Source organism: Corella eumyota, chromosome 4 (genome assembly GCF_963082875.1).
Source record: "Corella eumyota chromosome 4, kaCorEumy4.1, whole genome shotgun sequence".
Classification (NCBI taxonomy): Eukaryota; Metazoa; Chordata; class Ascidiacea; order Phlebobranchia; family Corellidae; genus Corella; species Corella eumyota.
Genome location: NC_137493.1, coordinates 10,931,804 through 10,950,723, shown reverse-complemented (window position 1 = coordinate 10,950,723; position 18,920 = coordinate 10,931,804). Strand labels below are relative to the sequence as shown.

General features: G+C 31.4%; 1 protein-coding gene and 1 long non-coding RNA gene across 4 annotated transcripts; one reads left to right on the top strand and one right to left on the bottom strand.

The window, feature by feature from the left end:
* Window positions 1-481: 481 nt before the first annotated feature.
* LOC145750822 (uncharacterized) lies at window positions 482-6,328 on the bottom strand. The gene has a single exon (XM_082566897.1). The coding sequence runs from the start codon at window positions 6,326-6,328 to the stop codon at window positions 482-484; it is 5,847 nt and encodes a 1,948-aa protein (XP_082423023.1).
* Window positions 6,329-10,909: 4,581 nt separating this feature from the next.
* Window positions 10,910-18,350, top strand: LOC145750586 (uncharacterized). Of its 3 annotated transcripts, XR_014283685.1 has the most exons (9): window positions 10,910-11,178; window positions 11,257-11,308; window positions 11,733-11,770; window positions 13,729-13,845; window positions 14,102-14,219; window positions 14,312-14,361; window positions 14,768-14,802; window positions 18,158-18,221; window positions 18,324-18,350. It is a non-coding gene; the product is annotated as an uncharacterized LOC145750586 (long non-coding RNA). The 3 variants fall into 3 exon arrangements; XR_014283687.1 differs by lacking the exons at window positions 13,729-13,845; window positions 14,102-14,219; window positions 14,312-14,361; ... (1 more) ...; window positions 18,158-18,221; window positions 18,324-18,350 and adding an exon at window positions 11,875-12,715; XR_014283686.1 differs by lacking the exons at window positions 13,729-13,845; window positions 14,102-14,219; window positions 14,312-14,361; ... (1 more) ...; window positions 18,158-18,221; window positions 18,324-18,350 and having other exon boundaries at window positions 11,733-12,715.
* The last annotated feature ends 570 nt before the right edge of the window (window positions 18,351-18,920 follow it).

Sequence of the window (18,920 nt, the reverse complement as noted above, 5' to 3'; positions counted from 1 at the left end):
TACGATACAAATAAAGACAAAAAAGGCGAAACACAAATCACGTGACTAAGAACGCTGGAAAAAAGGGAAAAACTTGAAATGACCAGGCGATAAGGCGATCCAAAAGAAGCGCACAATAGCGGCTAATGGTGTCCAACCGAGTGTGAAATTGTATTTAGAATTAATGAGAAAATATAAATCAGTTTTCATATAAATGGACTTAACATTCCGGCCCCAAATGACCGAGTACACAACAAAATATACGAAGTCATTTCACAATAAACAAAGTACATTATATCAAAAACGAAACCAATATACACTGTGAGCATGCAGCAAACAGTATGACGTGAAATAATCGTCAAAAAAGAAAATATTACATTATAACAATATACGATAATCGTACACATCAAAGGGTAAGAAAATACGAAAGTTCACACGAGTGACATGAGGTGAAATGATAACGATACATGCAATAATGAATGAAAGAAAAACGCGTTATAAGTCATTGCTGCGCTTCGAGAAGGCACAGCTTTCTAATATCCCGCCAAAGGACCGTTGTGGCGGTTTTTACACGCACGCGTCGTACAAGTCCGTTACAGTCACTTTCACATTGTTCTATAATTCCCTTCGGCCAGTATCCTCTTTTAATTGTGTCATCCACAATCAACACTACGTCACCAACAGCAAAATTTCTCACGGGCCGAAGCCATTTTTGTCGCAATTGCAAAAGCGGCAAATATTCTTTTATCCATCGCGTCCAGAATTGATCGACGACTAGTTGGGTCAGGCGCCATGACTTTTTATAACCATCCGCTTTTATAAATTCTCCAGGGGGCAATGACATATCGATTGCTCCTTTTAAAACCATACTTGGAGAAAGCGTTTCCAAGTCTCGCGGATCATCACTAATAGGGGTTAAAGGTCGGTTATTCAAGATCCTTTCAACTTCAGTGAGCAACGTCATGAGACCGTAGTCGTCAAGAACTCGTTCACCGGTGATTGAACGTATAATTTTTCGAACTGTTCTTATTATACGCTCCCATACTCCGCCTTGATGGCTTGCAGCAGGGGGATTAAATCTCCAATCTATTTCATTCTGCAACATAGCATCATGCATTTGTTTTTTATTCCATTTCCTTATACCCATACGCAATTCACGTTCGGCACCGACGAAATTAGTGCCGTTGTCACTAAAAATTTGTTTCGGTGTTGGCCTTCTTGAAATGAACCTTCTGTATGCATCTATAAAGGCACTTGTTTCAAGCGACTGTGCAACCTCAATATGGACTGCTCTGGTGGCCATACAATTAAAAACACAAGCATATCGCTTAACTTGGCTCCGTCCCAGCTTGACAGGTATGGGGCCCATATAATCGACACCAACACAGGTGTATGGTGGCCTGTTGGCAGTAACCCTTGATGAGGGTAATGCGGCCATCATTTGTTCACCGATTTTCGCGTTCCATCGTCTACATTGTCTGCAGTTTCGTAGTACCTTTCGAACAGCTGCCTGGCCACGCAAAATCCAAAAACTTTCCCGGATAGAGGCTACCACATGCAAGGTTCCGGAATGACCTTGACGTATGTGATGAGACGAAATAATGAGGGCAGTGACAGGGTGGTTTGAAGGCAAGATCATTTGATGCTTTGCATTCCTATCAACCAAAGACTTTTGTAATCTTCCTCCAACATAGATTACATTATTGACCAAAATGGGTGACAACTTTTGCAACGAGCTGAGAACTTTTGAATTGCGAAGTTCTCCTTTACTCATTACTACAGGCGACTGAAAGTTCTCATGGTTAGAAAGCAACTTAATAACCTCGGGAAAAACGTCGTGCTGAACAGCATGTACGATAGCGGTAGTGGAAGCATCTATCTCCTGACGACTAAGAAAATTGGTGTTAAACGAAGTTGAACTTGCTGCTAAATTTCGAGTTTCAGCCTTCCACCTCAGGTATTGCTTATAACGAAGAAGCCATGCCACGCAGCGTTGTAATCGGAAAAAAGATGAATAGCGAGAAAAAAGGCGCTCAATGCCAGTGCTGCTAATTTCTTTTGTGAAATTGCACTTTGCTGGTTCTTGTTTCAACTCAGGATCGTCGTTGGCAAGCGGGGGCAAAACTTGTGGGCGAGCGGGCCATTCATTAACAACTTGACCCAAAAACTGCGGGCCATTAAACCAAATTTCGGCCTTATCCACTTTGTCTGGCATAAGACCTCGAGATGCTATGTCAGCCTGGTTACGTTTGGTGTCAACGTGTCTCCATTGACACGGCTTAGAAAGACCGTGAATAAATTCCAATCTATTGGCAACGAAAGTGTGGAATCGTGTTGATGTATTAAGAATGTATTGAAGCACCGTCGTCGAATCCGTCCAGTAGAAAATGTCGCCCAGCTTATACTCAAGCTCTTGCTGAATTAGCGTGCTTAGTTTTACGGCAATAACAGCTGCCGTAAGCTCAAGTCTCGGCGTGCTTACAGGTTTCAAAGGTGAAACGCGAGACTTGCCCATAACAAAAGAACATAAAATCACATCATGCAAATCAACAATACGAAGATAACTAACGGCTCCATAGCCAATACTGCTTGCATCACAAAACGTGTGCAGCTGAATACTTTTTAACATGCTTAAAGAAGACTTAAGGCATCTGGGAACGCTTATACGCTCCAAAAGGGTTAGATTACGTAACCATGCATTCCATTTAGTGATATGACTGTTGGGTAACAGATCGTCCCAACCTACTTGTGAATTGCATGCTTCCTGCAGTAATTTACGTGCAGGTAAAATGAATGGTTGGGCAAAGCCCAATGGGTCATAGACCTGACTTACCATAGAAAGAATACCACGTCTAGTGGAAGGTTTTAATTGAACGTTTACCTTCACCTTAAAACAATCAAGGGCGGTGTCCCAATAAACACCTAACGCACGTTCAGTTGGCAACTCATGTAAATCAAGATTTAACGTTGACGATGCCAACTCTGCAGAAGGAACAGAAGCAAGTATAGTTTTGTCATTACTAATAAACTTAGTTAAATGGAAGCCGCCGCTTTTAAGAAGCGGTTGAATATCACGTAACAAATGCAAGGCTTCATTTACACTACTACACGATTTTAACATATCATCAACATAAAAATTTTGCCTTACAGTACTCAGGGTTTGTTCGTTCGCACCAGTCAGGTTGTCGTCAGCTGTCTTACGTAATGCAAATGCAGCGCAACTCGGCGATGACGTCGCGCCAAAAATATGAACGTTCATGCGGTAATCAACCGGAGTTCGCGACAGGTCGTTTTCTGGCCACCACAAGAACCTAAAGGCATCCCGATCATTGGGATCAACGAACACCTGGTGAAACATGCCCTTTATATCTGCAACTAAAGCGATTTTTTCCTGGCGAAAGCGCAAAAGCACGCCAACCAGATTATTAGTTAAATCAGGCCCCTGTAACAAATAGTCATTAAGAGATAGGCCTAAATGTTTAGCAGCACAATCAAAAACAATACGAAATTTAGGCCCTGTAAAATGGTGAGGTATATAATATTTAAAGTTACTTAAATTCCTAATTTCACCATCTAAAATCATTGTGGCATGGCCACTATTTACATATTCAGTAACCTTATCCCTATACCTGGAAAAAAGTTCAGGGTTAGCTTGCAATTTCTTCTTTAAGTACTGAAGCCTTCGTTCAGCCATTTTCCGATTATTCGACGGTCTTGCAAGATCGTCCTTCCACGGTAATCCAATTTGGTAATGACCGTCAACCTTTTTAACGGTCGATTTCATTATTCCCAAAGCCCTTTTATCCTCTATTGAGGCCTCATGGCGTTGAACGTCGTTTAAATCCTTAAAGTCTTGATTAAACGAGTTGACCAATATTCTACAAGAAGCGTCAATGCCATCTAGGCTATGTAGAAAATTGATTTTTCGTGCATTGTTATCTGACCTATTAGAGTAGTCAGAACCAAATAATGTCCAGCCAAGCGCTGTATGCAGGCCAAATGGCTGACCAGGTTTACCCACACGTTGCTCCTTCAACCTAAAGGCTTCATGTACATTGTTACCAAGAAGCAATTCAATTTTTGCGTTCTTAAGTCTCGGAAACGTGAGATCATTAAGATGCGCGTAGCGGTTTGCTACATCTTTAGTGGGTATACTTTCACTTACATCAACCAGGTCGTTTAAAACAATAAGCTCGTCTACATTAAATGACTCGATTTCATTAATGCCTTGAATATGCATACCTCCAACAATGGTATCATATTCGGTAAGTGAATTTGCTGTAAATAGCTGTACATGGCGGTCGATTTTGTTAAGCCCCAATTGATTGGCTAACGTTTTAGTACACATACTTGTGTCGGAACCGTCGTCCAAAAATGCATAAGTTTGGACGATTTTGTTTGGGTCGCTGCCCCAAACCTTTACTGGAAGCACCTTGAACCGTTTCACATTTTTACTTTTCTGTGTACCGCAGGCGGTGACAGCTCTTTCTTCGGCGTTCTCATTATTTGTAGGTGCGTTTAAGTTTTCATTCGGTTGTGGTTTGTTGTAATGAAGCAAAGTGTGATGTTTTTTGCTACATGTTTTGCAGGCCATTGTTGTCGGACAATTGTTATTCATGTGGCCTTCTCTTAAGCAATTGAAACACAACCTTTTATTTTTCACGAAATTATATCGATCGATCGACGTTTTCATTTTAAAGATTTCGCAACGCCACAGCTGGTGTCCATTCCTACACAAAGGACAGCATACAAATGATAATGGCGCCGAACTTTTCTCCTTCACGTTAAAGCTCTTGCTGGCAGGCCGATTTGATTTCGATTGAAATCGCCTCCCTTTCATGTCGGAAAATTTTTTATCGCATTGCTCAAAATGAATGCGCTGGTAGTAATGCCTTGATGATCGGGCCAACTCCCTTACGAACTGTAACAAATCATCGAAGGTTGTTTTCCTACCGGTTCTTTCTCTATCTTTTGAAATTTTTATAAAATCACGCCGCACTTGTTCGGGCAATCGTCGATAGATTTTGCTTATTGTCTCACGGCTGTTTAATTCGGACTCATAGCCTCCCGCATTTAAGGTACAGCTGCAGTAGTACATGCTGTCTGCCAATTTATTCCAAGCATCGGAATCTGACTCAGAAATGGGAGGCCCAATAAGTATGGTTTCCATTGCCGCCTCCATGATAAGATCACTCGCACGAAACTTTTCATCAAGTCGTGATCTCGCTTCTCTGTAAGCCTCTGTTCGGTTACGAATAACTTTGCAACCTTTAATTGCCTCAAACGCCTCGCCAGTGCAATACTTCAACAAAAACTGCAATTTGGCGCCGTCATCCGATATTTTACAATCTATAAATTCATCAAACTGCATGATGAAAGAATCATATTCTAAAATGTCGCCATTAAAATTGTCAATCGTAATTCTTGGCAAGGTGGCGTCTTGCGCTAAGTAGCTTGGCAAATATTGGCTACGGGGCACACTTTGCTGGGTTTCTTTGACAATAGGCGTGGAATCATACACCGGCCCCGTTTGGGGAACTAAGATAGGGGTCGGGTCACTCCGTTTGGGTGATAAGTTGTTAATAGCTTGATCAATCCCCAAAGCAGCTGGTGAAGCGAATTGTCGAAGTGAAATTGATGGCCTTTCTACGAATCCGTCAGACCCAAAAACGCTACCCTCTAACTCGGCTTCGGCTTCAAGAACTTTGGATTGAGCCCTGGTTACTTCCTTTTCAAGCTCAATTTGTGCGCCCATGCTTTTAAGGGCCGCAGTGCGCTTTTTCCGACGAGCCCTAGCTTCAGCTTCGCGGACTTCTTCTTCTGCCTCTTCTTCTTCTTGTTGCTTTTGAATTTCAAGCTGACGAAGACTTAATTCAGCTTCTTTTTGAACTTGTTCGGCTTGAACTTTAAGCGCCTCGACGCTACCTCTGCTTCTTTGCGAGCTAACAGATCCAGAATGGCGGGACCCAATTACTGAGGGAGCTCCATGTGTTGGTGAAGCAGAGGTTACACACAAAGATAGAAAACTTTGAGACCTTTCGTTCATTGTCGCATATCGGCTTTTAACTTCATCAATTTTGGCCTGTGCCTTTGGCTTTTCAACTTCAGCTTGAACAGCCAAGAATTCGTTGCACGCCGATAAACATTTATCGTAGGCGGTGTCGAAAACTGCTTTGCATCCAGTGACCAGCTTTGCCTCCTTTTGAGCATTGATTTCTTTAAGGAGCTGGTTTTCAATTCGAGTAAAATTTGCCAAAGCATTTTTTCGGGCAGACTTCGGATCGACACTGGGTTCTTCGACGGGTTTCGATGTCGAAGCTTGACCGCTGGTACTTGGTTCCAAATTCATTCTTATATGTAAATCCAAAAAATCCTTTCCAAATTATATATCCAAACTTGATCTTAAGTCAAACAATCTACAAATCTAACTAACTATACTAACTCAATGATATGACCAAATGTCATACAATTCATAAATAAATGTAGGGTTTGTCTAACTATACCCCACGTGACCAACAATAGGTTGATCGGAGAATAAAATACGCCCCTTGATCACAGATTGATCTCAGTTAATATAAAAATAATACCGATAATGGGCCCAGAATTGCAACTGTCTAACTCGACTGATACAACAATTGAAATACTCTACAATGTATTCAATATTCAGTACACAAGAAAAACAATTAACAAAAACAATACTGGCTTAACACTTACAAATCAATATTACTTTTAACAAAAACTAACTAAAGACCATTTATGAAATGTTAGAACAGGGCGAATCGTATTCTAAATATATGACGTACTAAAAGTAGAATTCCAAAATTATTCCAAGTTACGATACAAATAAAGACAAAAAAGGCGAAACACAAATCACGTGACTAAGAACGCTGGAAAAAAGGGAAAAACTTGAAATGACCAGGCGATAAGGCGATCCAAAAGAAGCGCACAATAGCGGCTAATGGTGTCCAACCGAGTGTGAAATTGTATTTAGAATTAATGAGAAAATATAAATCAGTTTTCATATAAATGGACTTAACAAAAGCTTAATGAAAAAAAATTGTAACATTACATTATAAGACAAAATAAACAACTGAAACTATGTAAGTGTATTTGTATAAGCAATCTCCACCTACATACCACGAAAACAGGGCTAAAAATACAAACGGAAAATGAAGGAACCGGAAAATAAAAAATCGAAAAAAAAACTCAAAAAAAGCTGTATATAACAAGCCTAAAAAATAAAAACTAAAATATAAAAAAAATAAAAAAGGAAGAGACGAAATACGATTTTTAGGTATTAAACTTTTTAGCAAAAGGAATAAGAACAGGGCATGCTTAATGGATAGTTAATATGTATGTAAGAGGCCAAACAAGAATAAGAAATGAGTAAGTATATATTAATTAGCACTTGCAATCCAACCATATGCCTCGGTTAGACATTTTTATACTTTTGGTTTGATTGGTGTTTTAGCTAGACATCTATCTTAACGTTTGAATTCTAATTATCTAGTTACTATTTATTTTTATTATTTTAAAATCCACGACTTAAAAATATGTATTAGTGTTTAATGTATTAATTATTTATACTTGCATTGTTTTAGCATAGGAAAAAAATTAAGTGAAACAAGTAAGTTAAATTAAGAAAGGCTATGTCACCTTTTGACTTATTTTTAACCCTACAAAATTTTTAAATTAATTAACAAGCGGCGTGATACTTGTTAAACTTATTTCGAGCTAAAAAATCAACAGGTTATTTATCAGGCAAAGCGGTTAAAAATGTTCAAAACTAACAAAGGTTTTAAACATTACTCGGACCAAAGTATCATATGTGAATATCTATGTTAAGGTCGTGTAATTGTCCTGCAAGCCCTGTCAACGGAAAAAGTTTACAATATGTTATAATTTACTTAAAATTGACGTAATTAAAGGGGGTGCTAGAAACTGTTGGAAAGAAAAGAAATGGAAAGGAAACAATTGGAAAGGAAACAAATGGAACCGAAACAAATGGAACCGAAACAAATGGAACGGAAACAAACGGAACCGAATTAAATGGAAAGGAAACAAATGGAACCGAAACAAATGGAACGGAAATAGTTGGAACGAAAAAAAATGGAACGGAAACAAATGGAACGGATTTTAATGAAGCAGATTTCTTTGACGGATAACTTTTTGGCGGAAAAAAAATTAACGGAAATAAATGGAAAAATCTAACTAACCGGAAACAAATGGAACGGATCTTAATTAGGCGGATTTTTTCGACGAGTAGTAGTTTAACGGAAAAAAAGGAAGCAAATGGTAAAAGGCTAATGGAACGGATCCCAATTAACCAAAACAATTATAATTTAAGCTATAATTTTCATTAATTTAAATTATACCCTACTTACCCTAATTTTATAATAAACTTATTCTATTATCCTACTTGTCTGTCAAACAACTTAACTATAAATTCCTTTGATTATTTTGTTAAATTCAAATTCTCTTCATTTGTTTTCATTCTTTATTTAATTAACTTTCTTAAAATTATTTCATTTGTTTTCACTTTTTAAAAAATCCTTTTTAAATTAATTATTTGTTTAAAATCCGTTTTCATAAATTTTTTTCAAAAAAGTTACAGTGCTAAAAATGAATAAAATTTTGATAATTTTTATGTTTTTGGGGTTGCTGCTGGCTATTACTAATGCTTCTAGTTTAAGTAATATTAGAGGGCCGCCAGCACCTAGTAGGTTCGTGAAATTAAAAACTTTAAATTTGCTATTACGTTGTATATTATTGTTTGTATTTAAATTAAAAATAAATTAATTAGTGTAACTTAAAAAAAATAGCTTGGAATGCGGTGGGGGTCAATGTAGAAAAAAATGAAATGTGAAGAAAAAGGTAATATTAATCTTTTGGCACAGGTTTAAATAAAAAAAAAACATTTTTTGGATTCTCCTTAGAGATTTAAATAGCAATTTTTAAAAACATTTTAATTTAACAACTGTTTATTGTAGGACAACTTTACTGAGATTAGAGGATTGCCACCGACAGGGTTTGTACCTTTTTAAATATTTTATTTAAAAAAAGTAATTTAATTATTTTAGGTTTTTAAACGTTTCAATATACGAACAACTCATCAATTTGTTTTACATATATTGTAGGAGAAAGTAATCAAAAAGCAAAAACATTTGTGTTTGGTGGTAATATAATAATTTTTTCGGCAGCATTTTAATCCCTAAAAACATTATGACTCAACATTAAATAAACAAACACATACTAATATTTTGTTTTGTATAAATGAAATAAGACGAATAGATAGTTAGTAGTATTTTAATTATAGTATAAAATGGTTATAGATGATTTTTTATATTAAAATAGTTAATTTAAGCTAAATGAAAATTTGTTGTAACATTACATTAAAAACCAAAATAAAAAAAAAAAAAAAACTATGTAAGTGCATTTTATAAGCATCCCAAATACATACCACAAGCCTTTGTTTTACATTTTATCCATTTTGCATTTAAGGGTGATAACTAGACATTTACTTTAGCATTTGGAGACTTATTATTTAGTAACTAATTTTTTATATTATTCTAGAATGCGTAAATTACAACTATGTATTTAAAATAGTTATTTACTAATTAAAAAGAAATGTATGCAACAAGCTTTTATGCCAAAATTTATAAAACATCAGTAAAACAATAAAAACGTTAAAATCAATAAAACACGTTTGGATCGTTTAATCGTCCCACAGATTATGTCACTTTCCGTTGTCAACAGGCGTTCTATTTATGCCTTAATAAATAAATTACAAGCATTTTAAATACTATACAAACTTAATCTTTAGCCATAAATATTGTTGTACATTGGAATTGTAGCGGTCTCCGTCGACCCAATCGAAAGATTTGGGAATTGTTATTGTTAGTTATTTGTTTTTAATTACCCTTTTTTGTATATATCTTAACCTCGATATGGAAAGGTCGAATGCGCGACCTAAACATAGAGTAACATCAGTTACTCCGACTCGGTGCCAAGTTGCTTTTAGCAGTTTGGGATATTATTGATTAAAATTACCCAGTAATTATGCGGCTGATTAAGTGCTGGCTTAGCAGGAGTTTATACCGTTCATAGCGCCTTACTTAAGGGCGCTACAGCATGAGAGCAGTGGGGATTGAACCGACGACCTCATGATGGTGTAGCAAATGTTCTTACCACTACACCACGCTGCCGGTTCTTACCACTACTTGTTTTCTGACTTTTTATTAAATTATTCTTGGAATGACTACGCAGTTAAATATTTACTGTACAATTACTTTATATGCAACTATTTTTAAATAGATTTTCTAAATCGGAATGTATTAAACAAATTAAAAAAACCTTAAAATCCGAATCTTCGAAATTCAACTACTTTTAGCGAGACGAAAAATAACTGCTTAACAAGAATAACCAAGGATAAAATAAAAATTCAAAATAAAACCACAGATTTTAAAAACAGGTTTTAAATTTAACGACATTGACTATACACATCATACAATGAGCCAATATTAGCGTAACAAAATTATGGAAGATAAAAAAATATTTCCACCAAAAGTTTTATTAAATTAAATTATTTTTATTGTTCAAAAGATTAGCTTATGAACAATAAGCTAGGCATTGATCTACTATAAGCGCTCCTCAATCGCGATTACCTGAAATCTTGGTGAACATGTTTGCTAAATTGTAGTAAGTTTGTTAAAAATACAACGCATAACGTACCTATGCCATTTCAATAAACTAAAATAACATACTAATAAATTGCAGTTAGGCTCACATGTGCGCCTAAGTTCGACTAAGAGTGACGATGAACCACAACTCGAATACGCATTGCCTTTGGCGCATTAATATACGTAACAAACAAAAAACACTTTTACTTTAATTCCCTTAAGTTATTGATTTTAGTTTAACACAAAGGCAGACTACAAAGTTGTTAAAATTTTAGAAATTAAAAAAACAAAGTTAAAGAATTTAAAAATTGAATAACCAATTAGCGTAAAAATCTACATGTTTAACTTAAGCAAATATAAAAATAAAAATATTTTGGTTATATATTTTTAATTAAAACCACAGTATAACAGTGCTGAAAATAATGAACAAAGTTTTTTTGATTGTTTTGTTTTTGGGGTTGCTGGCTACTAACAACGCTTCCAGTTTGAGCAATATTAGAGGGCCACCAGCACCCAAGAGGTACGTGGAATTAAAAAGTTAATTATTATGTTTATTTAAAACAATAATAAATTAAACTGTAAAACTTTAAAACTATAGCTTGGAATGCGATGGGACTGAATGTAGAAAAAAACGAAGTGTAAAAAACATGGTAAAATTAATTTTTTAATGTAGGTTTATAAAATATATTAACTTTTATATTAACTTTTAAAGGTAGTTTTTTTTCTAGAAGTTGTTAATTATATATTTTAATAATGTTTAATAAAAAGAAATTGTAATAACCTTTTATAACATATAATATTTATTGGGTTAATGTTAGGTTATATTATGGGTTAGATCATATATTTTAAAGAATTAAATGTAATAAAAAGAACGGATTATAAAAATAATAGGTTTCTCTTAAAGCAGGCTTTACATATTTTATTAGTTTTTTTTTAATTACAAAGTAAAATATTACGGAGCGTTTAGTTTGTAAAAATTAACCTTTAAAAAAAATCAGCCAGGTTGTTTTTAAATTAACCATCTTCAGTCAGATATTATTTATAACATTTTAATTTAACAACTTTTTATTGTAGGAAAATTTTGCTAAGCCTAGAGGATTGCCACCTTCAGGGTTTGTAACTTTCTAACTATTTTATATATCGACAGTTGTTTGCTAATTTTAATTTAGTTTTTAAACCTTTTATCGTAAAAAAACAACTATTTAATTGGTTTTAGGCATTTTGAATAGAAAAATGTGAAAAAAAGCAACAACATTTGTGTTTCGTAAAATTGTAATGTTTTTATTTTTTTGTTGCTTTTTAATAATTAAAAACATTATGATCTAACTATAAATAAACAAACACAACAACATAAAAAATTGCGTATAAATTGTATATAAAAGTTAATTAGTAGTTTATTTATTTTAAAGTAAATAAAGCAAATGATTTTTATCGAATTGATATCAAAAAATATAATTTAATAACAAAATAAATAATTATGGATAAGGTCTAATGACAAACATAAAAATAAGAGCAATAAGTTTCGTTTAATCAAAAACTTTTTTGAAATTATTGCATTTTCTAAATACAAAATTTGTATTGTATTTTTTAATGTCAACTTAAAGAGTTCAATTTTTGTTTTAAGACAGTATTGTATTCAACTTTAAAAGTTTAATTTTCCGTGCAATATACGCACGCAACGCATTTTTAGTAAACATTTGTATTTAATTTGATTTGAAATGCTAGTCTTAAAGTTGTCTATTTAGCTGTAGTATTGTGAAGCAACAAAACAATTTTACAAAAAATAATTGAGTTAAACATGTAAAAAAATCAATGGTGAACATTAATATTTTTATAACATTATTAAGTGCAGTAAAAATGAAAAAACTTTTGTGGATTGTTTTGTTTTTTGGGTTGTTGTTGCAATAAAAAATAAAAGCTAAAGGCACCACCAGAGGCAATTAGTATCTAAAAAGCTTTAAATAGTTATGTAAGTTTGTATAATTAATAGTGTATAAGTCGTAGTTTTCTTTTTCTGAATGTAAAAAAAATTATAATTGACTGCTTAAAAATAGATGTGCATAATCATATTGCGTATAGCATAGCGGGCGTATACGTATACGTTTTCAAGATACCGTAACCAAAGCATATTCCGCGAAATTAAAGAAAATGTTAAATAAAAAAAGGTAAATGAGGAAGTATATAATAATGAGTAATTTTATGCTTAAACCATATGCCTTGGGTTTATTTTTTTATACTATTTGTATTGGTTGGTGTTTTAGCTAGCATTTATCTTAGCATTTAAAGGCCTAGTAACTAATTATTTTTATTATTTCAAAATAGGCAACTTAAAATTATGTACAAGTAATTTATGTATTAGTTATTTAAACTCACATTAATTTGACATTAAAAGTTACGGTGTTGTAGGCCATGTCATCTTTTTGACCTTTTACCCATACAAAACTTTAAAAATATTTACCAAGCGGCGTGGTACTAGTTTAACTTATTTTTCAATGCGATCGATAATGTTAAAAAACAATAAAGAGATAACACATCACATATAATTATTAATGTTAAGGTCGTGCAATCCCGCAAAACATGTCAGGCTCACATGTCAAAGGGCAATTCGTTTAATAACGCTATTTTCAATAAATTACGTGCATTTTATATTATTTAAAAATAATGTTCACACATATTTATTGTAGTACAAAAGGTCAAAAAACTTGAAAAACTATTGAACACAATAATAACAAAAATTATGTTACCATTAAATTAAGTGTTAATAATACTAAAAAATATTTAAACATGTCAAGTTTACGGTTTTAAATTTTGCTTAAAAGTGTATAAATATTTAATTTTTTTTGTACTGGCAAAAAATAAAGCATAGAAAAAAAAGGCCAAAGTAGTTAAAAAAATACCACATTCATTTTCGACAGTTTCGTTATAGGCAATGCTGTAAATTTTATGAATAGTAAACGCTCGATGTTTAAAAAAACTGTTATTTATGTTGAAACATAACAAAATAATATTACACCAATCACGGGCCCCCAAAATTCTAGTTTGTCGAAATTATATTCAAATTTATTTTTAGTACAACGCGAAACGTACCTATGCCATTCCACTAAACTAAAAGAACATACAAATGAAAAACTGTTTGACCCACATGTGCGTCTGAATTTGACAAAGAGTACCAATAAAACATAATTAAGTATGCATTGCCTTTGGCGCAATAATTCTAAGTATACATATCAACCAAAATATTTTTAAGTTAATCTTAGACTTCTTTAGTTTTGTTTAACACGTAGTTTTAAAAGGTTACAAAATTATTAAATTTTTTAAAATTTTAAAAATAGCACAGTTTAAAAAGTTAAAATATTTAATAACCAACTATAACGCTAAAAGCTACATAATCTAAACAAAAACAAAAATTCAAAATATTTCAGCCTTATTTTTTAATGTTTTAGCCTTATCAAGTGCCAAAAAAATGAACAAAGTTTTAATAATTGTATTGTTTTTGTGGTTGCTGGCTTTTACTAATGCTTCCAGTTTAAGCAATATGAGAGGACCACCAGCACCTAGAAGGTAGGTAAAAAACGCATTGTCATTACATTTTATGTTATGGTCTTTATTTAAAACACGAAAAAAATTAAATTGTATAACTTTAAAAACTATAGCTTGGAATGCAATGGAACTGAATGTAAAAAAGCGAAGTGTAAAGAAAAAGGTAAAATTATTTTTTTTGATGTAGGTTTAAATAAAATTAATAATTTTAAATACTCTTTTTAAATTAAACTAGTTCTTTTTTTTAAATACCTGAAGTTGTTTATTATACATCTTAATAATATTTATTAAAAAATAATATTAATTTATTATAGGAAATAATGTTTATTAAGTTGTGGTTAGAGATAGGGTTACATCATATATTTTAAAGAATTAAAATGTAAAAAAATAGAGGATTTTATAAATAATTGGTTATGTTAAAACAGATTTTACATACTTCATTAGTTTTGTTTAGTAAAATATTACAAAGCATTTAACACTTAAACTTATATTTACATAAAATACAAAAGCTTGCCGTTCTTTAGTCAGATATTTTTGTAAAATTTTAAATAAACAACTTTTTTTTGTAGGACAACTTTACTAAGATTTGGGGATTGCCACCAGGGTTCGTACCTTTTTAAATATTTTATTTAAAAAAAATAATTTATTTAATTATTTTAAGTTTTTAAATCTTTTATTATAAAGACAGCTATTTGTTTCATTTTTGTTATAGAAAAAAGGTAATTAAAAAGCAAAAGAATTTGTGCTTGGTGATAATGGGATGATTTTTTTTCGGTAGCTTTTAAATCCTTAAAAACATCATGACTCAATTTTAAATAAACAAACACATAAATAAAATTTTATTTTGCATAAAACGTAAAAGATAGATAGATGGTTAATAATATTTTAATTATAGTGTAAAATAGTTGTAAATAATTTTTTATTAAAAGTATTTAACTATAGCCAAATAAATAAAATTTTGTAACATTACATTATAAGTAAAAATGAAAAAACAAAAACTTTGTAAGTGCATTTTTATAAACAATCCCAAATACCTATCTTAAACGTTTGTTTTACATTTTATTCATTTGTATTGGAGGGTTTTAACTAACCAATTACTTTTTGGGGACTTATTAACTGGTAACTAATTAGTTATATTATTTCAGAATGCGTGAATTACAATTAAGTATTTAAGATGTTTATTTACTAATTAAATACATTTTTTGAAAAAAGAAATGTATCCTTAAGCTTTCATGCTAAGAGTTTAGTTAATATAGACTATTTTATGTTTTTGTCTTTTACCACCCGTTTTTTAGTAATTAACAAAAGGCGTGGAACTTGTTAGACTTAAACTGGAAATATTAGAAGTTTAATTAACCAGAAAATATATTTAATAATATTTAAAACCAATAAACATGTAAATAGATTTAAGATCGTGTAATCGTTTTGCAGATCAAACTACTTTTCGCTTTGTTCACAGGCGATTTATTGATTCCATATTCGATAAATTACAGTTATTTTGTATAATATACAAACATAATCTTCAGCCATAAATATTGTTGTACATTATAATAAATTTTTTTTTAAATATTTTTTAATTGAATTCTCAGACTATAAAAATATCGCTACAAAAAAGCATAAAATTTATAGCTTTCCTGCGGAAATTAAATTTAATATCTAAATAATCCTTTACCTCTTTAATAAAACGTAAATCATGCAACTGGCATTCTCCATTTCGTTGTAAAACACAAAAATGGTTATAGCGTTTTTAGTAACTTCTGATACATTCGTATTTAAGTAACGGTTTAGTTTTATCGAAGTTCACGATTTATTAACGAACACCCGCTATTGAAGTTGATATTTTAAGTAACGGTGCCCACCTATGCATATGACTTATAGTTTATTAACAATATTTATTATAATCAATAGAAAAATCAAAAATAGCTTTTTTTTATTGAAATATAGTTTAACAACTGGTATAGATGAAAAAAACATTTTTAATATATGTAGTAGTTATAAAAAAGAGATTTAACTAAAATGTGAGACTTAGAGCTTATTAAAGGCAGCATCGTTACAAGTTTGTAAACATTACCACAAACTTTTAATAAAGCACTATTTTAAAGCCGGTTTATAAGACAAGTTTTAGCAACAACCCTTATATAACTTAGATACATTGTATTTTGAACTAAATGTCTACTTTAAAGGGATTTTACATAAAATTATTGGCAAAAATTTACGTGTAACGCAAATTACGATTAATAACGACTGCTTAAACTATTGAAGCACTTTTTAAAGGATAATAAGAGTAAGAATCGACCTCAACTTGAATACGGATTGGATCACCTTAGGCGCATTGATTTGAATAATTTGCTAACTTGAGGTTAAATGCCAAAGTTTGGTACAAAATTATTAAATAGCTTAAAAGTAAAAATAAGCAAAGTTTGCTATTTTAAATTTAAGTATCTAAGATTGTTTTTTAATTCTAATAATCTATATGTCAAACTACATCAAACACAATAATTATCATTAAGTCTTTTTTTTAATTTAAATCAAAGTTAAGACGCAAAACAAAGATAAAACATTTTTTCTGTTCCTAAAATAGATTGCAATTCCGATTACAAAACTCATTTTTTTTATAATTAATAACGCAGGTAATAGGTTAATAATTTATTAGGTTTGCTTTAATAGGAATGATTGATTATACTGATTTATATATTAAAGTGAATAGAAATATAGTAATATTAATGTTTATTTAAAGAGAGGGTTCGGTCGCAGAGTTTCTTTTTTAATTATGTTGGATTTTTTCCAACTTACTCGAGGATACCATTATTTTAATAATTGGTCAAGTAGTTTTTGAGATATCGGGTTTTAAAGGTAAATATTCTAAATAAGGAAAGTCTCAACTTTCGCGAGTCACGTGACGCACGACGTCATCGTCGTAAGATCATATGCTGGCTGACATAGGGAAATGACCTTATTTTGTCCTCTCTGAGCCGTTTGTTGTACTTTTTTTTAAATTTTTTGCAGAAAACAAACTTAACATAAAAAGCAATATTTAGCCATATTATATAAGACACTTTTTACTTTTAAAGTATTTTTAATTTGGTAGGCTGTATTTAAAAAATTCTAACAAATTAAGGTTATGTTGTTATTTTTGAAAATTTACCAGCGAAAAACGCTTACAAACTCTTGCAAGAAAAAAACAGGTCAACTAAAAAAAAAAAGTACAACAAACGGGTCAGAGAGCACAAAATAAGGTCATTTTCCTTTGGCTGCCAGCATATGATCTTACGACGATGACATCGTGCGTCACGTGACTCGCGAGCGTTGGGACTTTCCCTATTTACAATATTTATCTTCAAATCCCGATATCTTAAAAACTACTTGACCAATTTTTAAAATAATGGTATCCTCGTGCAAGTTGGAAAAATTCCAACATAATTAAAAAAGAAACTCTACGACCGAACCATCTCTTTAAAAACCAAAAAATTATTTTCAGGTTATACATTAAAATTCCGGTTATAGAACTCATTTCTTGTATAGCTTATCAATATTATTAAAGTTTAGAAGTAATTATATTTGCCTAATGATATTATCATTAAAACATTAAAAACGAATTTTTATTAAAGTTAAGGAAAATATAAAATCGTTAATATTTATTTTAAACAGCTAAATTTGACACAAACATTCGTTTTAGGTTTATATATTAAATTTAGATTTTAAAACTCATTTCTGATAAAGTTAATTAAAGTTAATGGGTTAAAAGATAATAAGAGTTGACAGGTTAGGATATGAATAAAATATTTTAATAAAAATATATTGATTAAAAAGGATTTTTTAAAAGGCAAAGTTTGTTAAAAATAGTTAATTGTAAAAAAAACTAACAGGTGCAATTACTACTTATTTATGTTTTTATTTTAGAATTAAATTAACGTCAAAAGTTTAATAAAACAAACTTTTGTTGGCTATTTTGGTTTTAGGGTTGTTGACGATTTCTGATGCTGCTAGATTAAACGAAAAAATCAACGACCAGAGATTTCATGGGTAAATTTTTTTTAAAAACCTTTTAATAAAGCATACTTTTTCTTACTAATTTTTTAATTAAAACAAGATTTAATATAAAGTAAGAAACTAAAATTTTTTAAGGTTGAAGTTCAAGGGGGCAAAGTGCAGAAAAAAACGAAGTTTGACGAAAGAGGTAAGATTTAATTTTTGACGTTGGTTAAAATGGAATTATATTTATAAAGCTTTAACACTTTAGCACATTTTTTTATTTTATTTAGAAATAATTAAAATAATAATTTAGTTCAATGTAAAAGAATGAAATATTTAGTTATTTCCCACTTATATATTTGCCATTTAAATTGCCTTTTTCGTTAATACATACAAATTTCACTTACAATAAAAAATGCTTAATATTAAACCTGAATAACTTTTTTGTACAACTTTTAATATTTAAAACAGTCAAAAAAAATTTTCAAATATTCTAAATTAATGTTTTTTCCTTAAGGTTATTTTGGCGAAACGTATTTCATTAGGACTTAACGGGTAAGTATTTTATTACCTTTTTCCATTTATAAAAAGTATTAATGTATTATTTTTGTTTTTTTAATCTGGTTATCATAAGCTAATAATACCAGTTACAACTGTTTTTTATGTTTTTAATAGAAGAAAATAATCAAAAAGCAACATTATTTGTGTTTGGTGAAAATGTAATGTTTTTATTTTTTGTTGCTTTCTAAT